The 25,676-nt window shown below is 38.5% G+C and overlaps 1 protein-coding gene across 2 annotated transcripts in view; it reads right to left on the bottom strand.

Moving 5' to 3' along the window:
- The window catches only part of LOC126180933 (uncharacterized), a 131,621-nt gene that overhangs the window by 48,976 nt on the left and 56,969 nt on the right, over positions 1-25,676 (bottom strand). For both annotated transcript variants that reach the window (XM_049924731.1, XM_049924732.1), the window contains exons 8-12: positions 25,016-25,162; positions 24,855-24,937; positions 14,828-15,008; positions 6,459-6,659; positions 5,619-5,745 (exon numbers count right to left, since the gene is read on the bottom strand). In XM_049924731.1, the coding sequence (XP_049780688.1) occupies positions 5,619-5,745; positions 6,459-6,659; positions 14,828-15,008; positions 24,855-24,937; positions 25,016-25,162 (739 nt within the window). The remainder of the gene's footprint in view (positions 1-5,618; positions 5,746-6,458; positions 6,660-14,827; positions 15,009-24,854; positions 24,938-25,015; positions 25,163-25,676) is intronic.

Genomic DNA, 25,676 nt, shown 5'->3' on the forward strand with positions numbered 1-25,676 from the left:
AATGACATTGGAAGCACTCATTTTGTCCCTTGTCGTCACAGAGAAACGCTGTTATAGTGTCTTTTCATTTCACAAACAGCAAATGGAGTCTCAGGCAAAACGAAATAGCATTTTCTTTTTCTCCTCCTCCTCCTCCTCCTCTTTTTAGCTTCTGGGCAATTAAATCTTTCGGTAGCCTTTTCTATTTTGTAGTACTGTGCTCTAAGGCTACCTCGAACATAGAAAGCATATCGCAGACAAAGTGAATGTAAACACCACAAAGCAAATATGACAATGTTATCTGTATATATATGCCCACCAACACAAATGACATTTGCTGCCATCTGTGCTTTCTTTTTGTTTTTATGCAGTAGTGTAAGCATCACAGAGTACCTTCATACAGACGACAGATGTAAGACAAATGCTGTAATATATTTAAAAAGCTGAGAAATAGCCAACATAGGAATTTTTGGAGAATAATATGTGTGATGTAGAAGCTATGTTGCTTGTCTCCAAAGTGTTAAAAAGTTTTAAGATCAAAGCCAAAACATTATCCTTCGCTTGAGCTTTATACAATGGTGGAACACTGAAGGCATATCTGATGATACAAATGAAACTTTCTAGAACTGGAATTGTTATGAGCACGTCCAAAACAAAGCATACTTTCTGATTTCTTCTTCATCATCAGCATAAAAATTCCATTCTTGAGGCCTAATCAAACAATCAAAAATCCAAGATGGAATAACAACAATGTTATGAAAAGGACGGACAGATTTCTACTTAACATAGGGAGGAAACACTGAGTCATAGACATGCACAATAAAAATACACACACACACACACACACACACACACACACACACACAAACAAACAAACAAACCTGCTGAGGCCCAGACACAGTTTCATTTGTGTGAGAGTTCTGTTTCTGTGAATGTGTTTTCTACTTTAGCAGAAGACCTTTAGACCAAAAGCTTGAATGTATAGCAGTCTTTTTGTCATGCTTGTCTATGAATAAACGTCTCTTCTATATGGTGAGCAGCAATCTAGCATTTGAGTAATGACAGATCCCGCACTTCCCATAAAGGAGACAGGGTCCACAAGAGAAGACGTACCTAAGATACCTTTGGTACCAGTATTACAGGTACATAATTCTCAGGAGCTCTTCCCACACAATAAGCATTGCCAATCATTTGACAATAGTCAGGGAAATTTCCAACTGCTTACAAACGTCAACCAATTCATTCCATGTTTGAGAACAGCATTGTCAGTGGGGGTGCATTGTGGCTGGTGCAATGTATCACAGGACAGTTGAACTTTAAACTAAGCCTATTAACTATCTTCAACTTGCTGAACTAAAGAATATTAATTCACTCTCCGAAGTGAAGCAAATATGCAAAACAAGATTTCTATTAGGGCAACAGAAAAATCTGTGTCAAAATTACTCGTTTCTTAAATATTTTTGAGATTAATTATAATCTCTAACAAACTCGAAACTAGAGTTAATGTATGATAAATATAGGTCATATATACTCCTCTTGAAGGGAAAATCAGATTTAACATAACATGTTAGTTACAGTATCTGCTACAGTAGCCAAATCACAAAAGCCAATTTACTGAGAATTTGATTATGCACAGGACAATCGCAACTTTCAAAAATTCTCAAAAATGTACATTTATTTGCACTGACATATTCTGAAATTCAGTGTCATCTATTCTTTGGCTACAATTGTGAATCACAAACACTGATTTGTTATGAAAGAAGTTATCCCCAACATTTGCACTGGTAACTTATGAAAATTTTCAAAAATTTAGTTTTGTAAACATTCAAAAATTCTCAAAAATAACTTTCTCACATAACTACGCAATGAAATTAGCGAATGATAGTTCTGAATGAGGGCAGGGCTACTGCTCTCAAAAATTGTAAGAGAGCACACACCTTTAAGCCAATAATTGAAAACAAAAGTACGAGTCGGTAACAAATTGGAATAATCAAGTTGTTGTTGTTATCAGCACAGCTGGCAATTTATTTCATTACAAGAAAATATTCTTTATGATACTCTCCCTGTTTGTTTCATCGAGAGAGCAGTTTGAGGATCCCTGCAGCACTTTTATTCATATCAAATTATTACTTCAAAGCTTTCATCAGATGTAAGACCATTCTCGCCCTGAATAAAAAGACTTAGTTAAAGCCAGTCTCTCTCTCTCTCTCTCTCTCTCTCTCTCTCTCTCTCTCTCCTCCCCCCCCCCCCCCCTCTCTCTCTCTCTCTCTCTCTCTCTCTCTCTCTCTCTCTCGCCCCCTCCCTTCCACCCTATTCTCTGCGAAATACATGTGACAAGCATTTGCAGTTGGTTTCAATAAATTAAGAACACTGGTGCCTCAAAATCCAAGATCCACTTTTTAACTACATACCCATCACTGCTACCGCATAACTTAAGAGCACCCTCAACACCACACAACGTGGTTATGGCAGAAAGTGGGTTTGGGGTTCCGTGTGTTTTTGAGTGTGTGAAAGCATGTGTTTTTCCTAAAAGAAGAGAAACAGTATGGAAGCAACAGATCAGTCTGCTATAGGTGAGTTGTGACCCCACCCCTATTTTACCCAGGAATGTCCATTATTTTTGAACAATTACTTTTTTTATTTAAATTTATTGACGCTCTGTGTCTTCCTGCTTGTTTGCACCCACCACCAACAACTCTCTCCCAGTAAACACTGTGTTATTGTGAACAGAAATTGTTTGATTACATAATCACTTGCTTTTTAAACATGTACTGTCACTTGTCAGAAGTATTTTTTTTTTCAAGAGAAATATGGCACCATTTGTTAACTTACTTTCATTAATGTAGTTTCAGATTATGAATCATCCTTGCTGATACTGTATATCCCATTGAATTTATCTTCAGGACTACTTTTTATCCAGCAATGCGATTTATTCCATTCCCATGCTACTGAACATACTCACCTCACTGTTAAGTAAACATCTATTCACAAAAAATGGATGAAAAGCTAAACTAAAACCTACTTACCAGCACACACAAAAAACCAAATATCACAAGGACAGTAACAGTGCTGACAGGTGATAACCCAGTGCACTCGGAAATAATGACTTAACAATCCCAAATGCATTGAATGTTTCTTCTGAGAACTGAGTGTGCCGGGGATCAGGTGACTGAAATTATCACTCCATGCAGGCCAAAGGCGAGTTTACAGATTGTTTACAGTGATGGCGAGAGATGGGCTTGTCTATGAAATTGAAGTAATAATGTGTGAATGTGAATAGAACCAATTCATGCCCTGAAATGCTACTTTTCAAAGGCTGTGAAATGCACATTTGGATGCATGGGTAGGATTGGTATGTGTCTAGCAAATAACTTAATTCCCCGCAAAATATATTTACCTTTCAAACAAATGAATCACTGAATAAGAGCTACATTCATTCAAATGATTTTTAATTACTGGACATCATGTACCCCTAAGGAAAAATTTATGCTCAACTTTGTATGCCCAATGATTACATGTTAATTGCATCTGGAACATTTAATATACAGTAATTTATTAATCAATTTTAAATTATGAAAAGATAAATTAGTCTATTTACAACATAATTAAATAAATATGTATAATGCTTGTATTAACTTTGGCGTACCCCTGACGTATCTTCATAAACACCCAGAAGCAGGACTACCATCTTTAGATGTGTGTATCCTGGTTGTATACCACTATTTTGTAAGGAATAATGAAAGTACTGCAGACTGGTCTCATTCAGACGAATGAATGGATACCTCAGTCAACTGCAACACTTAAGAGTGGTTTCAATTCAAAGTATGAATAAATGGTCTGACTGGCTGACAAACTGGCAGACTGCTTTCGCTTGAAGAGAAATAATGAGTAGCTCAGTCAGTACACAAAACTACAGTGTTTTGATTGTTTTCATGTGCTTCATCCAATAGACCAGATTCACTCGAAAGAACGAACGAATACGTCAATGAAAAACTACAACAAAATGAGTTGACTGTTTTCCTACAACTCACGGAATTGACTTGCTTCATTCAGTTGTTCCCACCACTAGTAATGGTCAACAGCTGTCAAGATTGTTTAGGGGCTTTGGACACTGGAGTGGCAGTTGTGTTTAATTTAATTATTTGACATACAATTTTTTTAAATAAATGAGTGTACATTTAGCACTGTTGTGCTTCAGATAATTTCCCATCTTCTATGAGGAAGACCTGCCTAGCTGCATTCACCAATGCAAATTTTATTTAAGATAGAAGGACAGAATATATGTTACATCCAAGCATCTACTGCTGGGCATCCTCGAAAAATTAACTTCAAGCCAATGACTTAAAGTAGACTGTTTCAGCTTGCATGTCTGTCAACAAACAGTTGGACGTTCATGGGCACAGATAGCAAGCAGACGGCTGACCTGTGGTGTCTGTAATCATACTACAGCAACCAGGAGCCTGTAGGCAGAGGTGACCAAGTGGCTAGCACAGCACTAAATGTGTGCAACAGGCCACCAGGTAGGTAGCCTATCCATTTTGCATCAGCCTGCGAGTGAGATGATGGGCTGCCAGATGTGCCCGTCCTCTATGGGGCAATGCTGGAAAAGCCTAATTGAAAGTCACAATACACCAAGGAAGGCAGAGAGAGGCAGAGAGAGAGAGAGAGAGAGAGAGAGAGAGAGAGAGAGAGAGAGAGTACAAAATGAATGGTGCAACTACTGTAACTGTACTACTTCCCAGGTAACCCTCAACTGTACTGCAGAGTCAGCAGTGTCAAGCTAATTATTTACATTGCTGTGATCAGATAATTATTTATCCCATTAAGGGGAAGGACATCTGCCACAATTTCCAAGAAAGTACTGTCCCAACAGTCACCTTTAGTGTCACCAGAACATGCCAAAATTGCGCCACTGTATTTTTTCCTATGTGTTTAGATGAAAAGGTACGAAAAGCCTTAACAACTGAAGTGATTGAATTTGCGTACACCACACACTGGTAATGTAGTGAGACATCTAGGGATGTGAAGTGAGCACTGTCACCTCCCCCTAAAAATTCAAAGCAGCATCATCAGGCAAGGTGGTGCCTGGGGTGCTCATGGAGGGAGCGATTCTGCTCCACGGTGACATGTTTCCAACAAGTCTTCAAGATCACAGAAAGTTTAATGGCCAAATTCAATTGGGAATAGCTCGAGCATAAGCCATACAGCCCAGACATGTCACACTGTGACTTCCATGTGTTCAAATCCACTAAAAAACATTTCAGTGAGAAGTACTTCAGCTCAACTACAAACTGAAGGACACAATGGAGGACTGGCTCCTGTCCCCAACATAGGAATTTTGGGAGCATGGAATCCTTTGGCTTGTAAAACAGTGGAGAAGTTGTGCTCAGGCTGCTGGTGATTATTTTGGGAAAAAAAACTTCAATTATACCCACAATGTTGTTTTGTACCTTTTTTTGAACACCCCTCACACATCAATTTGCTCAATTGTTCAGAAACTAGAGAATTTCAATACATTGCATTTCTTTATCATATCACCAGTAGCGTAGTCATAAATGACCAAGTTAACACAATTTTGTGGATGTGCCCCACTGGGCATAAAATAAAAAAAAAAGAGTATAAATTTCCAGTCATCTTACCTGGAGAGGAGACAACTTCAAAGACCATGTCAGTGTCCTGACCCGATCTCAGTAACTGGACGGCAGCCTTAGACAGTCTACTGTTTCGAGAAAGTGGTGGTATACACAATGACTCCACAAGATTTAGCTGGAAATAAAAAATATTATTATTATATGCATGTTTATACGACACTATCATGAAATCTAAAAATTAAAGGAAAAAAGAGCTGTCTGATAACATCACGAATTGCAAATAGTAGTTTACTTGCCGTTAAAACAATTTTAATGCAGTGAAATGTGATATTTGATCTAACAGTCATCAAAACGTAACAGACAGAGCTTAAATGATTAGAAGATATGAAATGGTACCAGGAGAAACATTTCTTGTAAACACAGACTGTTGCTGAATAGTGAGTTACTTGCATGTCCCATTCTCATTATGATGTGGAATGAATCAGTTACTTCATCACTAGAATACACTACAAGAAAATTAAGGAGGCCAGTAACAAGATTGTGATGCTTCAGGAGTGGGAAAAAAAAGACATATCACAAATAAAAAAGGGCAAGAAAGGGAAATTTAGAGTAGGTATAAGGAAAACAAATATGCGGAATAAATGACAAGGGAAATAGCAGCAGCAGCAGCACTAAAAGGAGAGGGTAAAAATTATTAAACCTTAAAGCTTGTGGTACCAGTATCATTCCCTTCATATTTCATTTATCCATTTCTACTGTCAACTCTGGGAGATTAAACTACCTTAAATACCATCTCCATCATAATCCATCTACCACTGCTTTTGGTGTCAACAGCGAAAGTGCAACACAAATCATACATCCCTGTGTCTTATTTCCTAATTAACCTACCTTGTACCCATGCTGTTTGGGAGTAGAGTGAAAATGCCCACTTGGATGACTATGATGATCTGCTGAATAATGAGCTGGATCAAGGAGCTCAAGGGCAAAGAGTGATCTCGTGAATGCTTCCCTTTGCACTAAGTCACATAGCTGAACCATAACTTCTTGCAAAGTCTCACGATGAGTCAGTAACTGCTGCAGGATCCCCGACTGCAACACAAAAATAAATGCAATTTCTTAAATTTGCTTCATTCTTGAAATTTGTCAACCGTGTTAGTTGTTACATATGGTACAGCCTCACGTTTAATTTTCAAGATAGTTTTAAATATTGGAAATGAACTTACTTGTGAAGACAAAAAGCAGACAGTACTGAAGTAACTAATGAACATAACACTAAGCCCATACATCAAACAAATCAACAATGAGAGCATATAAATGTGACTTAGCAGTAACAATTTTTTCCCCTTTTTTACTAAATCTCTGAATTTCTATTTTCAACATTTCTATACCAGTTCCAAACTCACTGCAATATTAGTACTAACTTCTTCAGAAACTCATTATTATAGGAAATCATACAGTGGAAATAAGTTTCAAATGTATTATCTGCAATATACAATAACAAAGCAACTGGAAAAGATGGAATGGCAGCATAGACAATAAAGTGGAGAGGGTAAACAACACAATCAAGATTCTCTGATATAAGAAGGGAGATGAGAGGGATGAAACATCTGCAGAGAAATATTGCAACTAGATATTGGTTGCAAAGCATTGTCAAAACTATCACTAAAGAAAGCAGAACAGATATACAGTATACTCGGAGAATATCAAGTGAGCCTTAGAAAGGCAAGAAGATGCATGCAATGGATATTTACCCTTGAACGACCAATACATTATAGGATCTTAAAGAACAAAAAGGTGGTAGCAAACTTCCAAGATTATAAGAAATACACAATTCCATCGGCAGACCGATTCTGAAGGATCTTTAAGAACAAAGGATCAGATGGCACTACACCAAACTGTATATGGGAATTCTGACAGATGCATGGTGAAAGTATGATTGAGAGGAGCATTATCTGAAGAGTTTGAGATCAAGAAAGGTGCAGAACATCAATTTGACTGTCACTAATTTTGCTAAACATGATGATAGTGGAAAGCAATAAACGATGAAATAAGAATGCAATAGATGCACATATAGCCCAAATGGTCTGCCTAGCCTTTGCAGGCAGTGTACGAATAGACAGCAAGACAAAAGAAGACACAAGGAAACAACTCGACAATCTAAACAAGGTAGCCAGCAGGATGGCACAAGAATGGATCATATTAATGTTCTATACATGGTCGCTTTTAAAGAAGAGTTACACTTTCCTACAAAGCTAACTTGGGCACTACAGTTCAGCTACACAACCAGAAGAGCAATGCTTTGAAGTGCTGTATTGTTATCAATCATTCATTTACTCAAAGTACTAAAAATCCTTAATACAAATTTAAAATCACTGCAAATGATCTGACTGCAACATACTGCCAATGCACACCATTGATGGACATAAAACACAAAGGTAGCACAACTAAAGAAATTAATATAATGTAATAACCAGACTGTTTCCAATTGATTTTTTGTTTATTCTTTCCAGTTGCACCAAAACATAACAAACCTTTGCACATTGAACATCTAGTGCTGACAATCTGACAGAGTGGTACTGCACTGTAACTGCAGATTTCAACTCTCCCAATAGAGCCTGCCACTGAAGTACGAACAGTTTATTAAAGATTTAGTCTAAGTAAAAAGTATTTCCATTTGTCATAGGGATGTATTTCAGTAGGTTTAGTCACACAGAAACATACATTTTATCTATAAATTTAATCATGTTAAAGGACTAACAATATTACAAAAACTTGGCAATTTTTGGGAAGTAATTGGTATGAATATGGACAGAAACCCCCCATGAACCATGGACCTTGCCGTTGGTGGGGAGGCTTGCGTGCCTCAGCGATACAGGTAGCCGTACCATAGGTGCAACCACAATGGAGAGGTATCTATTGAGAGGCCAGACAAACATGTGGTTTCTGAAGAGGGGCAGCAGCCTTTTCAGTAGTTGCAGGGGCAACAGTCTGGATGATTGACTGATCTGGCCTTGTAACACTAACCAAAATGGCCTTGCTGTGCTGGTACTGCGAACGGCTGAAAGCAAGGGGAAACTACAGCCATAATTTTTCCCGAGGGCATGCAGCTTTACTGTATGGTTAAATGATTATGACGTCCTCTTGGGTAAAATATTCCGGAGGTAAAATAGTCCCCCATTCGGATCTCCGGGCGGGGACTATTCAGGAGGACGTCGCTATCAGGAGAAAGAAAACTGGCGTTCTATAGATCGGAACGTGGAATGTCAGTTCCCTTAATCGGGCAGGTAGGTTACAAAATTTAAAAAAGGAAATGGATAGGTTAAAGTTAGATATAGTGGGAATTAGTGAAGTTCGGTGGCAGGAGGAACAAGACTTCTGGTCAGGTGAATACAGGGTTATACATACAAAATCAAATAGAAGTAATGCAGGAGTAGGTATGTTTAATAATGAATAAAAAATACGAGTGCAGGCAAGCTAATACAAACAGCATACTGAACGCATTATTGTGGCCAAGATAGACATGAAGCCCACGCCTACTATATTAGTACAAGTTTATATGCCAGCTAGCTCTGCAGATGATGAAGGAATTGATGAAATTTATGATGAGAAAAAAGAAATTATTCAGATAGTGAAGGGAGATGGGTGACGAATTCGATAGTAGGAAAAGGGAGAGAAGGAAACATAGTAGGCGAATATGGATTGGGGGTAAGAAATGAAGGAGGAAGCTGCCTGGTTGAATTTTGCACACAGCATAACTTAATCATAGCTAACACTTGGTTCAAGAATCATGAAAGAAGGCTGTATACATGGAAGAAGCCTGGAGATACTAGAAGGTATCAGATAGATTATATAATGGTAAGACAGAGATTTAGGAACCAGGTTTTAAATTGTAAGACATTTCCAGGGGCAGATGTGGACTCTGATCACAATCTATTGGTTATGAACTGTAGATTAAGATGATGATGATGATGATGTTTGGTTTGTGGGGCGCTCAACTGCGTGGTTATCAGCGCCCGTACAATTTCCCAACCTTTGCTCAGTCCAATTTCGCCACTTTCCTGGATGATGATGAAATGATGAGGACAACACAAACACCCAGTCATCTCGAGGCAGGTGAAAATCCCTGACCCCGCCGGGAATCGAACCCAGGACCCCGTGCTCGGGAAGCGAGAACGCTACCGCGAGACCACGAGCGGCGGACAGTGTAGATTAAGACTGAAGAAACTGCAAAAAGGTGGGAATTTAAGAAGAAGGGACCTGGATAAACTGACTAAACCAGAGGTTGTACAGAGTTTCAGGGAGAGCATAAGGGAACAATTGACAGGAATGGGGGAAAGAAATACAGTAGAAGAAGACTGGGTAGCTTAGAGATGAAGTAACAGAAGACATTTTGAATTTAATTGATGAAAGGAGAAAATATAAAAATGCAGTAAATGAAGCAGGTAAAAAGGAATACAAACGTCTCAAAAATGAGACTGACAGGAAGTGCAAAATGGCTAAGCAGAGATGGCTAGAGGACAAATGTACGGTTGTAGGCGCTTATCTCACTAGGGGTAAGGTAGATACCGCCTACAGGAAAATTAAAGAGACCTTAGGAGAAAAGAGAACCACTTGTATGAATATCAGGAGCTCGGATGGAAACCCAGTTCCAAGCAAGGAAGGGAAAGCAGAAAGGTGGAAGGAGTATATAGAGGGTCTATACAAGGGTGACGTACTTAAGGACAATATTATGGAAATGGAAGAGGATGAAATGGGAGATATGATACTCCGTGAAGAGTTTGACAGAGCACTGAAAGACCTGAGTCGAAACAAGGCCCCGGGAGCAGACTACATTCCATTAAAACTACTGACAGCCTTGGGAGAGCCAGTCCTGACAAAACTCTACCATCTGGCTAGCAGGATGTATGAGACAGGTGAAATACCCTCAGACATAAAGAAGAATAAAATAATTCCAATCCTAAAGAAAGCAGTTGCTGACAGATGTGAAAATTACTGAACTATCAGTGTAATAAGTCACAGATGCAAAATACTTACGCGAATTCTTTACAGACGAATGGAAAAACTGGTAGAAGTTGACCTCGGGGAAGATCAGTTTGGATTCTGTAGAAATATTGGAACACATGAGGCAATACTGACCCTATGACTTATCTTAGAAGAAAAATTAAGGAAAGGCAAACCTACATTTCTAGCATTTGTAGACTTACAGAAAGTACTGGTTTGATGCAGCTCTCCATGCTACACTATCCTGTGCAAGCTGCTTCGTCTCCCAGTACTTACTGCAACCTACATCCTCCTGAATCTGCTTAGTGTATTCATTTCTTGGTCTCCCTCTATGATTTTACCCTCCACACTGCCCTACAGTACTAAATTGGTGATCCCCTGATGCCTCAGAACATGTCCTACCAACCAATCCCTTCTTCTTGTCAAGTTGTGCCACAAACTTCTCTTCTCCCCAATTCTGTTCAACACCTCCTCATTAGTTACGTGATCTACCCATCTAATCTTCAGCATTCTTCTGTAGCACCACATTTCAAAAGCTTCTATTCTCTTCTTGTCCAAACTATTTATCGTCCATGTTTCACTTCCACACATGGCTGCACTCCATACAAATACTTTCAGAAATGACTTCCTGACACTTAAATCTATACTCAATGTCAACAAATTTCTCTTCTTCAGAAACGCTTTCCTTGCCATTGCCAGTCTACATTTTATATCCTCTCTACTTCGACCATCATCCGTTATTTTGCTCCCCAAATAGCAAAACTCCTTTACTACTTTAAGTGTCATTTCCTAATCTAATTCCGGCAGCATCACCCGATTTAATTCGACTACATTCCATTATCCTCGTTTTGCTTTTGTTGATGTTCATCTTATATCCTCCTTTCAAGACACTATCCATTCCGTTCAACTGCTCCAAGTCCTTTGCTGACTCTGACAGAATTACAATGTCATCGGCGAACCTCAAAGTTTTTATTTCTTCTCCCTGGATTTTAATACCTATTCCAAATTTTTCTTTTGTTTCGTTTACTGCTTGCTCCCTTCCCAACCGCTGCTTCCCTTTCATGCCCCTCGACTGTTATAACTGCCATCTGGTTTCTGTACAAATTGTAAATAGCCTTTCACTCCCTGTATTTTACCCTGCCACCTTTAGAATTTGAAAGAGAGTATTCCAGTCAACATTGTTAAAAGCTTTCGCCAAGTCTACAAATGCTAGAGATGTAGGTTTGCCTTTCCTTAATCTATTTTCTAAGATAAGTCGTAGGGTCAGTATTGCCTCACGTGTTCCAACATTTCTGCAGAATCCAAACTGATCTTCGCCAAGGTCGGCTTCTACCAGTTTTTCCATTCATCTCTTAAGAATTCGCAATTTGTACTAATATGTATAATTCTTGGAGAATATTGTGTTGGTACTTTTGACAGTAGTTTTGTAAGTGTAAACAGAGATGGTGCAAGTTATTTAGCTCAATTCTGTGGGGAAAAGTAATATCTGCTACATAAGATTAAATCAACTAATGAAAATAATGAAAAATCTGAAGAGATTAATTCAAAAATGACCAAAATCACCAATTCCACTTGCGGTATATTTAAAAAAAAATCTGGCACTATTGTGCTTCCTCTTACCAAATATCTTTTTAAAAAAACATTATAACATTAACAGAAATTCCAGGATGGAGCAGTATGTAAAATAAGGGAGAGGCGACCATTCACCGAAGACAGGATCGATAGAAATTTCAGGATGGAGCAGCATGTAAAATAAGGGAGCTAGGCGACCATTCATCCAATAGGGGAACAATGTGTGGAGCCCAGAAAGACATAACAGAAAACAGCATTCACACTAACTTTCAAGCACTAGCTCCCTTTCTAGCAAAAATTCTCACTGACACACACACACACACACACACACACACACACACAACCATAACCACGGGAGTGTGTGTTTGGGTGCCTGTGTGTGTGTGTGTGTGTGTGTGTGTGTGTGTGTGTGTGTGTGTGTGTGTGTGTGTGTGCGCGCGCTGAAAAAGAGCTGGTGCTTGAAGGAGAGTGTAAATGCTGTTTTCTGTTACATGTTTCTGTGCTTCACACATTGGTCAGTTTAAAAAAACTTGCAATATACCCAATGTGTTAGCATAAGTTGCACTTAAAACTGAAGTTTGAACGTATGATCAGTATTCGAGAAGAGGAGGATGAGCATTCCATGTTTTGGTTATTTGAATCGTCTATTGGTGTACATCTTTTATGTACTAAATTACAGGGTTATTACAAATGATTGAAGCGATTTCACAGCTCTACAATAACTTTATTATCTGAGATATTTTCACAATGCTTTGCACACACATACAAAAACTCAAAGTTTTTTTAGGCATTCACAAATGTTCGATATGTGCCCCTTTAGTGATTCGGCAGACATCAAGCCGATAATCAAGTTCCTCCCACACTCGGCGCAGCATGTCCCCATCAATGAGTTTGAAAGCACTGTTGATGCGAGCTCGCAGTTCTGGCACGTTTCTTGGTAGAGGAGGTTTAAACACAATCTTTCACATCACCCCACAGAAACAAATCGCATGGGGTTAAGTCAGGAGAGCGTGGAGGCCATGACATGAATTGCTGATCATGATCTCCACCACGACCAATCCATCGGTTTTCCAATCTCCTGTTTAAGAAATGCCGAACATCATGATAGAAGTGCAGTGGAGTACCATCCTGTTTAAAGATGAAGTCGGCGCTGTTGGTCTCCAGTTGTGGCATGAGCCAGTTTTCCAGCATGTCCAGATACACGTGTCCTGTAACGTTTTTTTCGCAGAAGAAAAAGGGGCCGTAAACTTTAAACCGTGAGATTGCACAAAACACGTTAACTTTTGGTGAATTGCGAATTTGCTGCACGAATGCGTGAGGATTCTCTACTGCCCAGATTCGCACATTGTGTCTGTTCACTTCACCATTAAGAAAAAATGTTGCTTCATCACTGAAAACAAGTTTCGCACTGAACGCATCCTGTTCCATGAGCTGTTGCAACCGCACCGAAAATTCAAAGCGTTTGACTTTGTCATCGGGTTTCAGGGCTTGTAGCAATTGTAAACGGTAAGGCTTCTGCTTTAGCCTTTTCCGTAAGATTTTCCAAACCGTCGGCTGTGGTACGTTTAGCTCCCTGCTTGCTTTATTCGTCGACTTCCGCAGGCTACGCGTGAAACTTGCCCGCACGTGTGCATACCATCGCCGAATGGAGTTAGCAGTTGGTGGATCTTTGTTGAACTTCATCCTGAAGTGTCGTTGCACTGTTATGACTGACTGATGTGGGTGCATTTCAAGCACGACACACACTTTCTCGGCTCCTGTCGCCATTTTGTCTCACTGCACTCTCTAGCGCTCTGGCGGCAGAAACCTGAAGTGCGGCTTCAGCCAAAAAAAAACTTTATGAGTTTTTCTACATATCTGTAGTGTGTCGTGACCATATGTCAATGAATGGAGCTACAGTGAATTTATGAAATCGCTTCAATCATTTGTAATAGCCCTGTACTTTTACTTTGAGCCCCATTTCTGATGATCAGTTTGTCTTATGAAATTACTCTTACATTCAACAACAGGGAAGGGATAAATTGGTACTCACCACATAGAGAGTAGAAGACAAACCACCCCCCCCCCCCCCCACACACACACACACACACACACACACACACACACACACACACACACACACACACACACAGTTTTTGGAGGGGGGATAGAGGAGACAACCGTATCTCGGCACTTGGGGCCCAGTTCCCGGAGACAGTGACCGCATGTGAGTTGTGCTTGGAGGACTCTGTGCAAAAGCTTAAAAGTTGAGCATTCTTCTTCATTACGCCGTTCCGTGATTCAATGCTCCCTAACACAATATAAGCAGTAATCTATCCTTTCCATATTATTATTATTATTCCATCCTGGGCTAACCATTGTTTAATCTTACAGTTAACCATTCAGGCTGTCTTTTTCTGCTGTCTGATAAGTTAGCAATATGGAATTATGATTAGAGTTTCTCAAATATAACTTTGTAAAGTAAAACAAAGATTTTCTACTCAAGAAAAGTTAAAACAAACTAGCTGAAGCATTTCATTTAATTTGTACAAAAAAAATGCAACCATATTTCTACTGTAATCAAGTTCCTGTTGAATAATCTGTTTATTTTAGTTCTTAAAATAATTCTATAATTATGACTGAAGGTTGAAAATGCTCATTGGTCAGTTTTAAGTTTTACTGTGCATGATACTGCACACACTCACCACTTTGGAAGTCCCAACTTTAAAGCAAAATTTGAATTCATGCCATTCCAATCTATCATCAAGGGCAGCTGTTACTTCTTCCAGCCTCATAAGAAATATAGGCAGTTCCTCTATTAACTGCTCCAGGTTGCGAGCCACAGATCGTACTTTGTTGGCACTAGTCATTTCATTGAAACTCTCCCTGAAAAAGAAGAATATCACCCAGTCACACAGCAGTGGAACAAAAATTACACACTTTGAAGGAACACAATCTTTTCTCATGTCATTAGCTGTAAACTAGATTCAGAAACAAATGATTTGTAAAAGTAATCAGAAAATAAACTACATTAAGATATACTGACTGGTAACTTTATTACATGCAAGCTTCACAAAATATAATTATGACAAACTGAATCGGAAACACCTCAACAATGTGTCTAACTTTTTCTCCTTGCAGAAGTGAATTTTGATTCACATGTCTCAAGCCTACATATAGGAGACATCACAAATTATTACTGCAACTCACTCGTTCATTCACATAAAATTGTGGCAAATGAGAGAGTGCCCCCCACCCCCTTTTTTTACACATATAATGGTTATCAAAGTTTACTTTACATTAAAAGGTTAATAATACACAACATTATTCTTCTTAAATTGCCATCATGAACTCTTCAGTATTAACATCTCTATAGAATACAGCAATTTCTTATCAATGGACAAGTGTTCAAAAATGTTATCACCTTTTAATCTATAAATTTCCATTCCTGTATACTGGGGAGACAGAACTCCTAATGCTAATTTAATTCCACTATAAAAATTACGTTCTGTTAATATAAGAAGACAATTTCACAGAAGTATAGGAACCAGGTTGTTTAAAGTTCTGGGTTTTAACACACTTTACACAACAAAGATTTTCTCTGGCTTGGACAGTACAGATTTCATAGTATGCGTATTCACTATCCTTCATCAGAATACCATTCGGGCTTAACAGAAACAACAGCAGTTAACCTAGAAGAAGGTTCGGTGGGGTGTTATGGTGCCACTCAATTTCAATAAGTCAATGCTGCCTTTTTAAGAAATTCAGGAGTAATGAGGAAATTTGCTAATGGCTAAATATTAAAATTTGTAAAATGTTACAGGGGCACAAAGAAGTAGGCATGATTTGCCAGAAGGTCCCAGCATAACTCAAATAAATAAGAATGGCAGCTGAGATATCAAGACCATTAACAGTTCAGACCGTTAACAGTTACCTACACATACCATCACAAGCCTAAATTCTATAATGCTGACAAGAGAAATGCATGACCACAAATGTGTTCAACACACATATACAAAAAATTATTGCTGCTCATTAGTCCAGAAAATTAATTTGTATTCTCAATTCATATTCTCAGAGACCAGTAAAAGGGTATTAATGACAAAGTCAAAAGCTAGCTTACTTGACATTATTGTTATAATTCAAGTGTCTTTACCAATGATGCATACTAATGAAGATGAAACAGAAAACATTTATAATAATCCCACTGGAGAATTAATGGAAATGAGAAAAAAACTAAAGACAATGTTATTCTAATGGGTGATTTTAATGTGTTGGTAGGCATACAAGAGAACCACAAGTGACCTGTCAAGTTTGGATTGAGAATTCAAGTGGTGAGAAAATATTACAATTTTGTGAACAAAACACATCATGAAGCTCCAAAGGGAAGATGCTAAATGTGGAAGCACCTGGTGGTAATGGGAAACCGATTATACAGGGTGTTATAAAAAGGTACAGCCAAACTTTCAGGAAACATTCTTCACACACAAAGAAAGAAAATATGTTATGTGGTCATGTGTCCGGAAACGCTTACTTTCCATGTTAGAGCTCATTTTATTACTTCTCTTTAAATCACATTAATCACTGAATGGAAACACACAGCAACAGAACGTACCAGTGTGACTTCAAACACTTGGTTACAGGAAATGTTCAAAATGTCCTCCGTTAGCGAGGATACATGCATCCACCCTCCGTCGCATGGAATCCCTGATGCAGCCCTGGGGAATGGCATATTGTATCACAGCCTTCCACAATACGACACAGACAAGAGCTTTCAAATGCCCCCATAAATGAAAGTCAAGAGGGTTGAGGTCAGGAGAGCGTGGAGGCAATGGAATTGGTCCGCCTCTACCAATCCATCGGTCACCGAATCTGTTGTTGAGAAGCGTACAAACACTTCAACTGAAATATGCAGGAGCTCCATCGTGCATGAACCACATGTTGTGTCGTACTTGTAAAGGCACATGTTCTAGCAGCACAGGTAGAGTATCTCATATGAAATCATGATAACGTGCTCCATTGAACGTAGGAAGAAGACATCACCAACAATGCCTGCCCAAAAGTTCACAGAAAATCTGTGTTGATGACGTGATTGCACAATTGCGTGCGGATTCTCGTCAGCCAACACATGTTGATTGTGAAAATTTACAATTTGATCACGCTGGAATGAAGCCTCGTCCGTAAAGAGAACATTTTCACTGAAATGAGGATTGACACATTGTTGGATGAACCATTCGCAGAAGTGTACCCATGGAGGCCAATCAGCTGCTGATTGTGCCTGCACACGCTGTACATGGTACGGAAACAACTGGTTCTCCCGTAGCACTCTCCATACAGTGACGTGGTCAACGTTACCTTGTACAGCAGCAACTTCTCTGACGCTGACATTAGGGTTTATCGTCAACTGCACGAAGAACTGCCTCGTCCATTGCAGGTGTCCTCGTCGTTCTAGGTCTTCCCCAGTCACGAGTCATAGGCTGGAATGTTCCGTGCTCCCTAAGACGCCAATCAATTGCTTCGAACGTCTTCCTGTCGGGACACCTTCATTCTGGAAATCTGTCTCGATACAAACGTACCGCGCCACAACTATTGCCCCGTGCTAATCCATACATCAAATGGGCATCTGCCAACTCCGCATTTGTTAACATTGCACTGACTGCAAAACCACGTTCGTGATGAACACTAACCTGTTGATGCTACGTACTGATGTGCTTGATGCTAGTATTGTAGAGCAATGAGTCGCATGTCAACACAAGCACCAAAGTCAACATTACCTTCCTTCAATTGGGCCAACTGGTGGTGAATCGAGGAAGTACAGTACACACTGACGAAACTAAAATGAGCTCTAACATGGAAATTAAGCGTTTCCGGACACATGTCCACATAACATCTTTTCTTTATTTGTATGTGAGGAATGTTTCCTGAAAGTTCGGCCGTACCTTTTTGTAACACCCTGTATAATAGTGACACAAGGGTACAGGAATCAAGTAAAAGGTACTCACTGTTACCCTGGCGCTAATATAGATAGTAACCACTTGTTGTGGGAAGATATAATATCAAATTTATGAAGCACTAGCTGAAATATCCAACGAAATGGGCAATATATAAACTAATGGAAGCAGAGGTTGTGCAAGAATTCACTAATACAACAATGGAATCAGACACAGAAAAAACCAGCTTGGATGTTACCAAGTCAAATATGACAGTCGAATTAGGAATAATGAAAACAGGACCTTGGATGACCCCAGAAATAACTGAACTCACTGACAAAATGTGACAAAAGGAAAAGACTTAAAGTGCCTGGATCAATATAAACCATTCAAAAAACATAATAACAATGTACTGTTCAAAGAAAAGTGGCTGGGCAAATTTAGCAAATAAACAGAACATGACTTTAAATATGGGGAACAAGATGAAGCTTATTTGAAGATTAAACTGTTGCAGCACAGACAGAACCATGAGTAACATAGTGAGAGATAAAAATGGAACGTTGCTGTTTGACATAGGAGATTTAAGTGACAGGCGCCTGTACAGATATGCTAAAACAAAGTTTACATGAGGTTACTGAAGATGAAAAACTGATTGAAAACAATAAAGGACCACTGATAACGATGACATCCTTGCAGAAGTCTTACAACACAGTTGTGTACTGCGTTATCTAAATGTTGTATGGGAGGAATCACACTAGCTGACATAAGAAAAAGTCAAACTACTGCATTACCCAAGATAGCAGGTACAAAGGACTGTCTTAGATATAGAATACCAGCTCTTCTGCCACCTGCATTAAAAATATTACTGTCAATGGTTAAAGAGGGGACTGAAATGAAAATAGACTGGAACTTAGCCAATCATCAGTTCAGCTCGAGATCAGGGAAAGGAACATGCAAGGCAATATTGATACAACATCAAATTTTGAAAAGGAAATTAGAAGTAAACAGGAAAACATATATAGTATTTATTGAGCTGCAGGGTGTATACGCGGACAAGGAAAAAAATTTCCCGGTTAAAAATACACTTTATACTGGACGAGTTAAGTGACATTATACTTTCCCTCGGAACTGTAAAACGTATCAACCCTTTGAATGGTTATGGTTCTATATACTGGCGTAGAATTTCCCGGCACTTTAGAAAATAAAACTCACGGGGAAAAAAAACACGTTTTGGAAATATCTTTGATGTGTAGTAATATGTACGCTGCTTATTTTCGTACTACAAAAGTATAAATTCAAATTCCGCCAATCACCGCACATTACTTTCCGAAGCATTGAAATCGAGATTGCGATGCACTTTTGTAAGCCAGTCATAGCTCATGTCACATGATCTCGCCAGTTGATGACAGCGGATATTCAGAGCATAGGACACATGATGTAGTCAGCCAATACCAACATCTCTGTTAAGTAGTGCAAACAAACAAACAGCAAAAGCTAATCATAATTAATATACAGAGTGTCGCAACAAGAAAAGCATAGCTTTCACTAAGCTTTCACATATGATGTTGATACTTTTTGCGCGTGTTGCACTTTAATATGTATCACACAAATGTGCCAGTAAAATTTTTAATAACGACCTAAATGTCCGATCTTCTGGGCTCTAAATTCTTCTAAATGGCTTATCATCAAAGAGTTATTTTTTAAATGAGAGTCAAATGCTCTGAGATTAAGAAATTCATTGTACATTCTCACACTTATTTCATTTTGCGTAAAAGGAAGTATACTTTGTTAGTAACACTTTTCAAACGGCCATTCCAAATATTTTCCAGCGACCTGTTAGCAATAGGTTTGTTTCAGCAGTTGCCAGAGAGCGCCAGACAACAGGCGTAACCGAGCTTGTGCAGCTATGACGACATAGGAAGCCCGTATGTTTGTACGTGTAAAACATTAAAAGGTATTACATTATGTCATAAAAGAAACAAGACATCAGAGGATACTCCAAGGGCATCAGAATTTAGTGAACCATATTAAAGTGCACACTCGCATGTCCAAATTCCCAACGAAGTAGGCTTAAACCTGATATTAAGCTTTTCAGTGTGGTTTTCTGGATGCAAATTCTCTTTGAGTTCCAGCACTGTATTATCTCATGTTTGGCTCTTTATTATGGCATAATGCCATACATACTAGTAGATGAAAATGTGCACTTGAAATGCAGTGAACACTTGAAACTAGCCAATAGTGTGGAATTAAACACTTCGTTTCAAATAAATTGACTCTCTCAGCGGAAAAGATTAATAAAAGCCAAATTTCTTTACTGCTGTTTTGTGTAACATAAAATTACATATAGAGTACATAAAACCTGTAAATACAAGAGATACGCAAGACAGTACACATTTCTTTAATCCTTAGGTCCTAGCATTCCCTCCCCCCCTCCAGCCTGTTATGTTGCTATAGCTTTACATGGCATGCTTTCCTTTCCATGAAAGCTACATGAAAAATCGAAATGTCGCTGTATAATACTGAAAAAGCTGTTAATACAAATAGTACCCAAGACTGGTGGGGTTTCTCGGTCTGATTACATCTATTTTGTAACTGTCTGCTAGATAAAACAAAATAGGCCTTTCTAATAGTGCAGCAATTTTAACACACGCCAAATAAACAAGACTGTTTTGGCACAAAAGGTCATTTTTATACCACAACAGAACATAATTCATGAAGTACCAATATCAAATGGCTACTAGCCCTATTACAAGCATAAAGCTTTGTGTTAGGTAGCAGTTTCACATTTCATTCATACACTCCAGTTTCTCAAGCATGAGATCGAAAAGTAGTAGTACGAAATTTGGAATAATCATATTCATTCACGATTTGTGTGATGTCCCCGTTTCTTCTACTTCCTCGTTTTAACAAACAATCTTGTCATCCCTAATTCTGTAAATATTCCTGTCATTGTCAAAACTTATTCTCTGGTTAACTTCACTAACCCTGCCACAATCACCAGTTTAGTTATCCTGCAATCACTCTCCAGTTAAGTGTTATTACGTGTTCGTGTAACGCGTTTTCCACGCTACTCCCAGAATAGAACTTAAGCGGCTGCTGGCGGGGACTGTACAACTGGCCCTTACTAGTGCAGCCATGTGACCAAAAATTTCCTGTCAAAATTTCATTGTCTTGGATACTCCGAGAAGATAATATGTAATCTTTCTTACCTGTTATTCCTGTTAGTCATTTATTTCCACGCTGGTGGTCTAAATTTATGGATTTTGCTAGTAATTATGACAATGCTGATCATTTGCAAACTCAGTAAACTACATAAACAAACAGCGACTGGCATTCATCCATTTGGTTTTATTCCACTCAGCTTGTATAGCCCCATCCCTCTTTGTGGGCAGGAAAGTTTATTTCTAGATGCGACAAGGATTCCCCCGTCGGAGACACCACATACACTATGCACGCATTCAGAAATCAACTTGCAAGGATAGTCCCAAAAGTGAGGTCTCCTATTTTTTTTATAAGAACATAGACCTGTTTATTTCTACAATGGTTTACATCAGTTTACAGCTTGAACATTTAGCTATTTTTCAACATAATCACCATTTCTATCGATGCATTTTTGTAGACGCTGTGGCAGTTTTTGTATGCCCATGTCATACCAGCTCACCACCATGCTGTTCAGAAAGTTATGAACCTCTTCTTTCACCTTGTTGTTGGAGCTGAATCGCTTTCCGGCCAAATGTTCTTTTAACCTAGGGAACAGGTGATAGTCACTGAGCGCCAAGTCAGGACTATAGGGTGGATGGGTGATTATGTTCCACTGAAACTTTTGCAAGAGAGTAACGGCTTGCACGGCTTGCTGAGCGATGTGTGAGCGAGCATCGTCATGGAGAATGTTTACACCCTTGCTCAACATTCCTGTTCTCTGGTTCTGAATTGTCCATTTGAGTTTTTTCAGAGTCTCTCAGTACCTGTCAGCATTAATTATGGTCCCAGTGATTCACCTCCAATGACAAGTGAAAGAAGACGTTCATAACTTTCTGAACAGCATGGCGGCAAGCTGGTAAGATGTGGGCATACAAAAACTGCCACAGTGTTTACAAAAATGCATCAACAGAAATAGTGATTATGTCGAAAAATAGCTAATGTTCAAGCTGTCAACTAATGTAAACCATTGTAGAAATAGACACGTCTATGTACTTACAAAAAAATAGGAGACCTTACTTTTGGAATTATCCTCTTAGATTCATTCAGAAAACAATTTAGAATGTGTTCAAAAATGGTTAAAAACCAACAGGGATGCATTTAAAATAATATGAATAATCAATAGACCAATGTGTGCTGGATGCTAGGTACTTTGTGAAACAAGGTTTTTTTCCTAAAGAATATGAGTTTACCGCCCCCCCCCCCCTCCCCCCTAAGACCCGTGCCCACTGCGCATGCATGAATCTGGCAGCTTTAACGCACCAGTAAAATGTTTCCAGTTAGCATCTGTCTGCTTGCTGCCACTACTTCATAGCCAAAGGTCACATTTCTGCAGCCAGAAGTGAGAGAGGGTACTAGTCATATGCGACTCAACTGCGCATGGGCACGAGCCCACTCGTAAGTGATCAAACGAATCTAACGTAAACAGTTGTGACGTCATGCTAATCCGAGGCAATTTGTTGTTACAAAGCACTGCATAGTCTTCTTATAGCCTTTGACACCGTTTGCTGTTGGCAGATGCTTGTATGAACAATGAGTTTTGTTACAGTATATAGGGCATTTCCTTTGCAATTTAAGTTTTGTTTTCCTTTTTTCTCTCATTCATATTTTATTGCTGCAGTATTATTCTGCAGTAGTGGGATATAATAATATCCTCTGTTACAGTATCAGTTCTTATCAGTCAAAATCACAAAAATGCAACTGAAAACAAACAATGAAAAATTCCCGGGTTTTTCCCAGTTTTCTCCCGGATGTGAAAATTCCTGGGTTTTTCCCGGTTTTCTCCCAGATGTCCCGGGTCGTATACACCCTGTAAGAGAAAGTCGAACTATTGCATTACCCAAGATACCAGGTACAAAGGACTGTCCTGGATATAGAACACCAGCTCTTCTGCCACCTGAATCAAAAATATTACTGTCAATGGTTAAAGAGGGGATTAAAAAGAAAAGACTGGAACTTAGCCAATCATCAGTTCGGCTTCAGGTCAGGGAAAGGAACAAGCAAGGCAATATTGACACATCAAATTTTGGAATGGAAATTAGAAGTAAACAGGAAAACATATGTAGTATTTATTGACTTAGGAAAAGCATTATATGTGGTTGACTGAAAAACGTGTGTCATTTACTGACCTAGTGAAAGCGTTTGATTTGGTTGATGGGAACTATCATTTAAAGCAAGGACAATTTGACTGGAAGAACAGCCAACTAATTTTGACTATACGCAAAAGTCAAAGTACTGCACTAGATATTAATGATGGCAAGAAAGAAGCAGAAATCAGGAGGGGAATTGGACAGTGGTGTCCTCTATTGCCTTATTTAATGTGTTCATTGAGGAGATAGTAACAATAACGAAACGAGAGATGACTGGAATCAAAATTCATGGTATGCAGATTTACTGCCTCAGATTTGCACACTCACAGAAAGAACTAAATCAAGGGATAACCAAACCGAAAATAAATACTAAGAAGACAAAAGTCAAACAATGGAAAATCCAGGATGGACTGTAACAATACCAAAAAAAGGAAACTTGCTACTCACCATATAGTGGAGATGCCGAGTCACAGATAGGCACAGCAAAAAGCCTCTCACAATTAAGGCTTTTGGCCATTAAGGCCTTCATCAACAATAGACGACACGCACGCACACGCACACACACACGCACACGCACACACACACGCACACACACACACACACACACACACACACACACACACACACACACACACACACACACACACAGGACTGCAGTCTCATGCAATTGAAACCACACTGCCAAGAAGATAAAAGTCATAGTTATAGGTGAGAAAGGAGGTGAACATAAGACTTACATAAAAACAGGCAGTGAGCAACATGAGGAAATAAATGAATTTTGCTATTTCTGTAGCACTGTGGAGGAAAACAACAAGTATCTCAAGGAAATCAAGAGAGGAATACCAGTGGCCAAGAATGCTTTCCATATAAGAATAATCTTTTGCTTAAGAAACCTATAAGTATCTAACTAAGGAAAGAATTGTGAAGACCTTTGCATGGAATGTCCTGACATACATACAGTGAAACAAATGAGATGGTACTATGAGATAAAAAAAAAAAAAAAAAAAAAAAAAAAAAAAAAAAAAAAAAAAATCACTGGGCACTTGATCACATGTGATATTCTTCTGTAAAAGATCTTCAAAGGCAAAGTCTTAGAGCAAAAAATTAGGGGACAACTGAGAACATTTATTTAAAAAATATAACTTGTGAAATAGAATGATGTTATACATGAAAATGAAAACGACTGCTGAGGAGATAAGGCTTAGAAAGAAGAAGGAGGAGGAGAAGAAGAAGAAGAAGAAGAAGAAGAAGACAGTCCAGTGCCAGCATTACACCTTTCCTTTTGCTGACTGCAAGAGACAGATAACAGACAGTGGAAAAGCAGCTTTTGTACATCACAGTAAGGCGACGATTCTGAATGGCACGGTATTTCAAACAATGATGAATTATTGTTATTAATAATCCAGCACTGCAAAAGCAAATGATCACTAAACTGAGTACTTAAGAACATTTGTTTGTTTGTTCTCCCTACATATTAATTTATATATTGCTATATTTTCATGTTATCTACTTACTTCTTTTGTAGAAGATGAACTAAACTGAAAGTTATTCTCTGATGAAAATTTCTCAGTTTGCTAAGTTCTCTTCTGTACAAAACCTGTAAAATATGAAGTGTCTATCTTAAAAACTGATATCCAGAAAACAGAAAAAAAGTTAATAAATACAGTTCACTTACATTTTTCAAAGATTTAGTGAGTACTTCACCAACTTTTTCCTTCTGACTTTTTGGGTTTTCTGATGGAGAAAGAACAGTTATAATATGTTCCAGAGCTGATTTCACTTGTACTACTAGTGTAGAAACAGTATCCAAAATAGTTTCAATCTGTGTGCAAGAAGAAACCAGAATGAAGTTAGATAACTCACCATATTCTCTATCTGCAATATAACAGTGACTTACAATTTATCTTACACATACTCTCATTAACACAGTTTAAGTCCTTTATAGGTTACTTATTCATTTAGTATACAACTATTTCTATCATCTTCATCATGTTCCATCCTAATCTATCATTTTGGAAACAATATTTTAAAAATTTTAAAATTTATCTAGATGATATTTTAAAACCAAATTTTCGCATATTTTTAATATTTTGTAGCACTTTGCGTGCAAAATACTATTGCTCCTTAGATTTTATACAGAGTATCTTAATTCAAATTCAGCATACCTTGGCAATTCTTGACAGACCATGTCACACATTTCAGTTTTCAGCTAGAACACACATGCACACTAAAGGTACTTAGTTGACATAAGATATTTTATGTACAAAACAAATTACAAGCCTATACATCCGCACAACTATAGAGTATAGACCAAAACCCATTTAAAATCTTATTAT

Source organism: Schistocerca cancellata, chromosome 1 (assembly GCF_023864275.1).
Source record: "Schistocerca cancellata isolate TAMUIC-IGC-003103 chromosome 1, iqSchCanc2.1, whole genome shotgun sequence".
Classification (NCBI taxonomy): domain Eukaryota; kingdom Metazoa; phylum Arthropoda; class Insecta; order Orthoptera; family Acrididae; genus Schistocerca; species Schistocerca cancellata.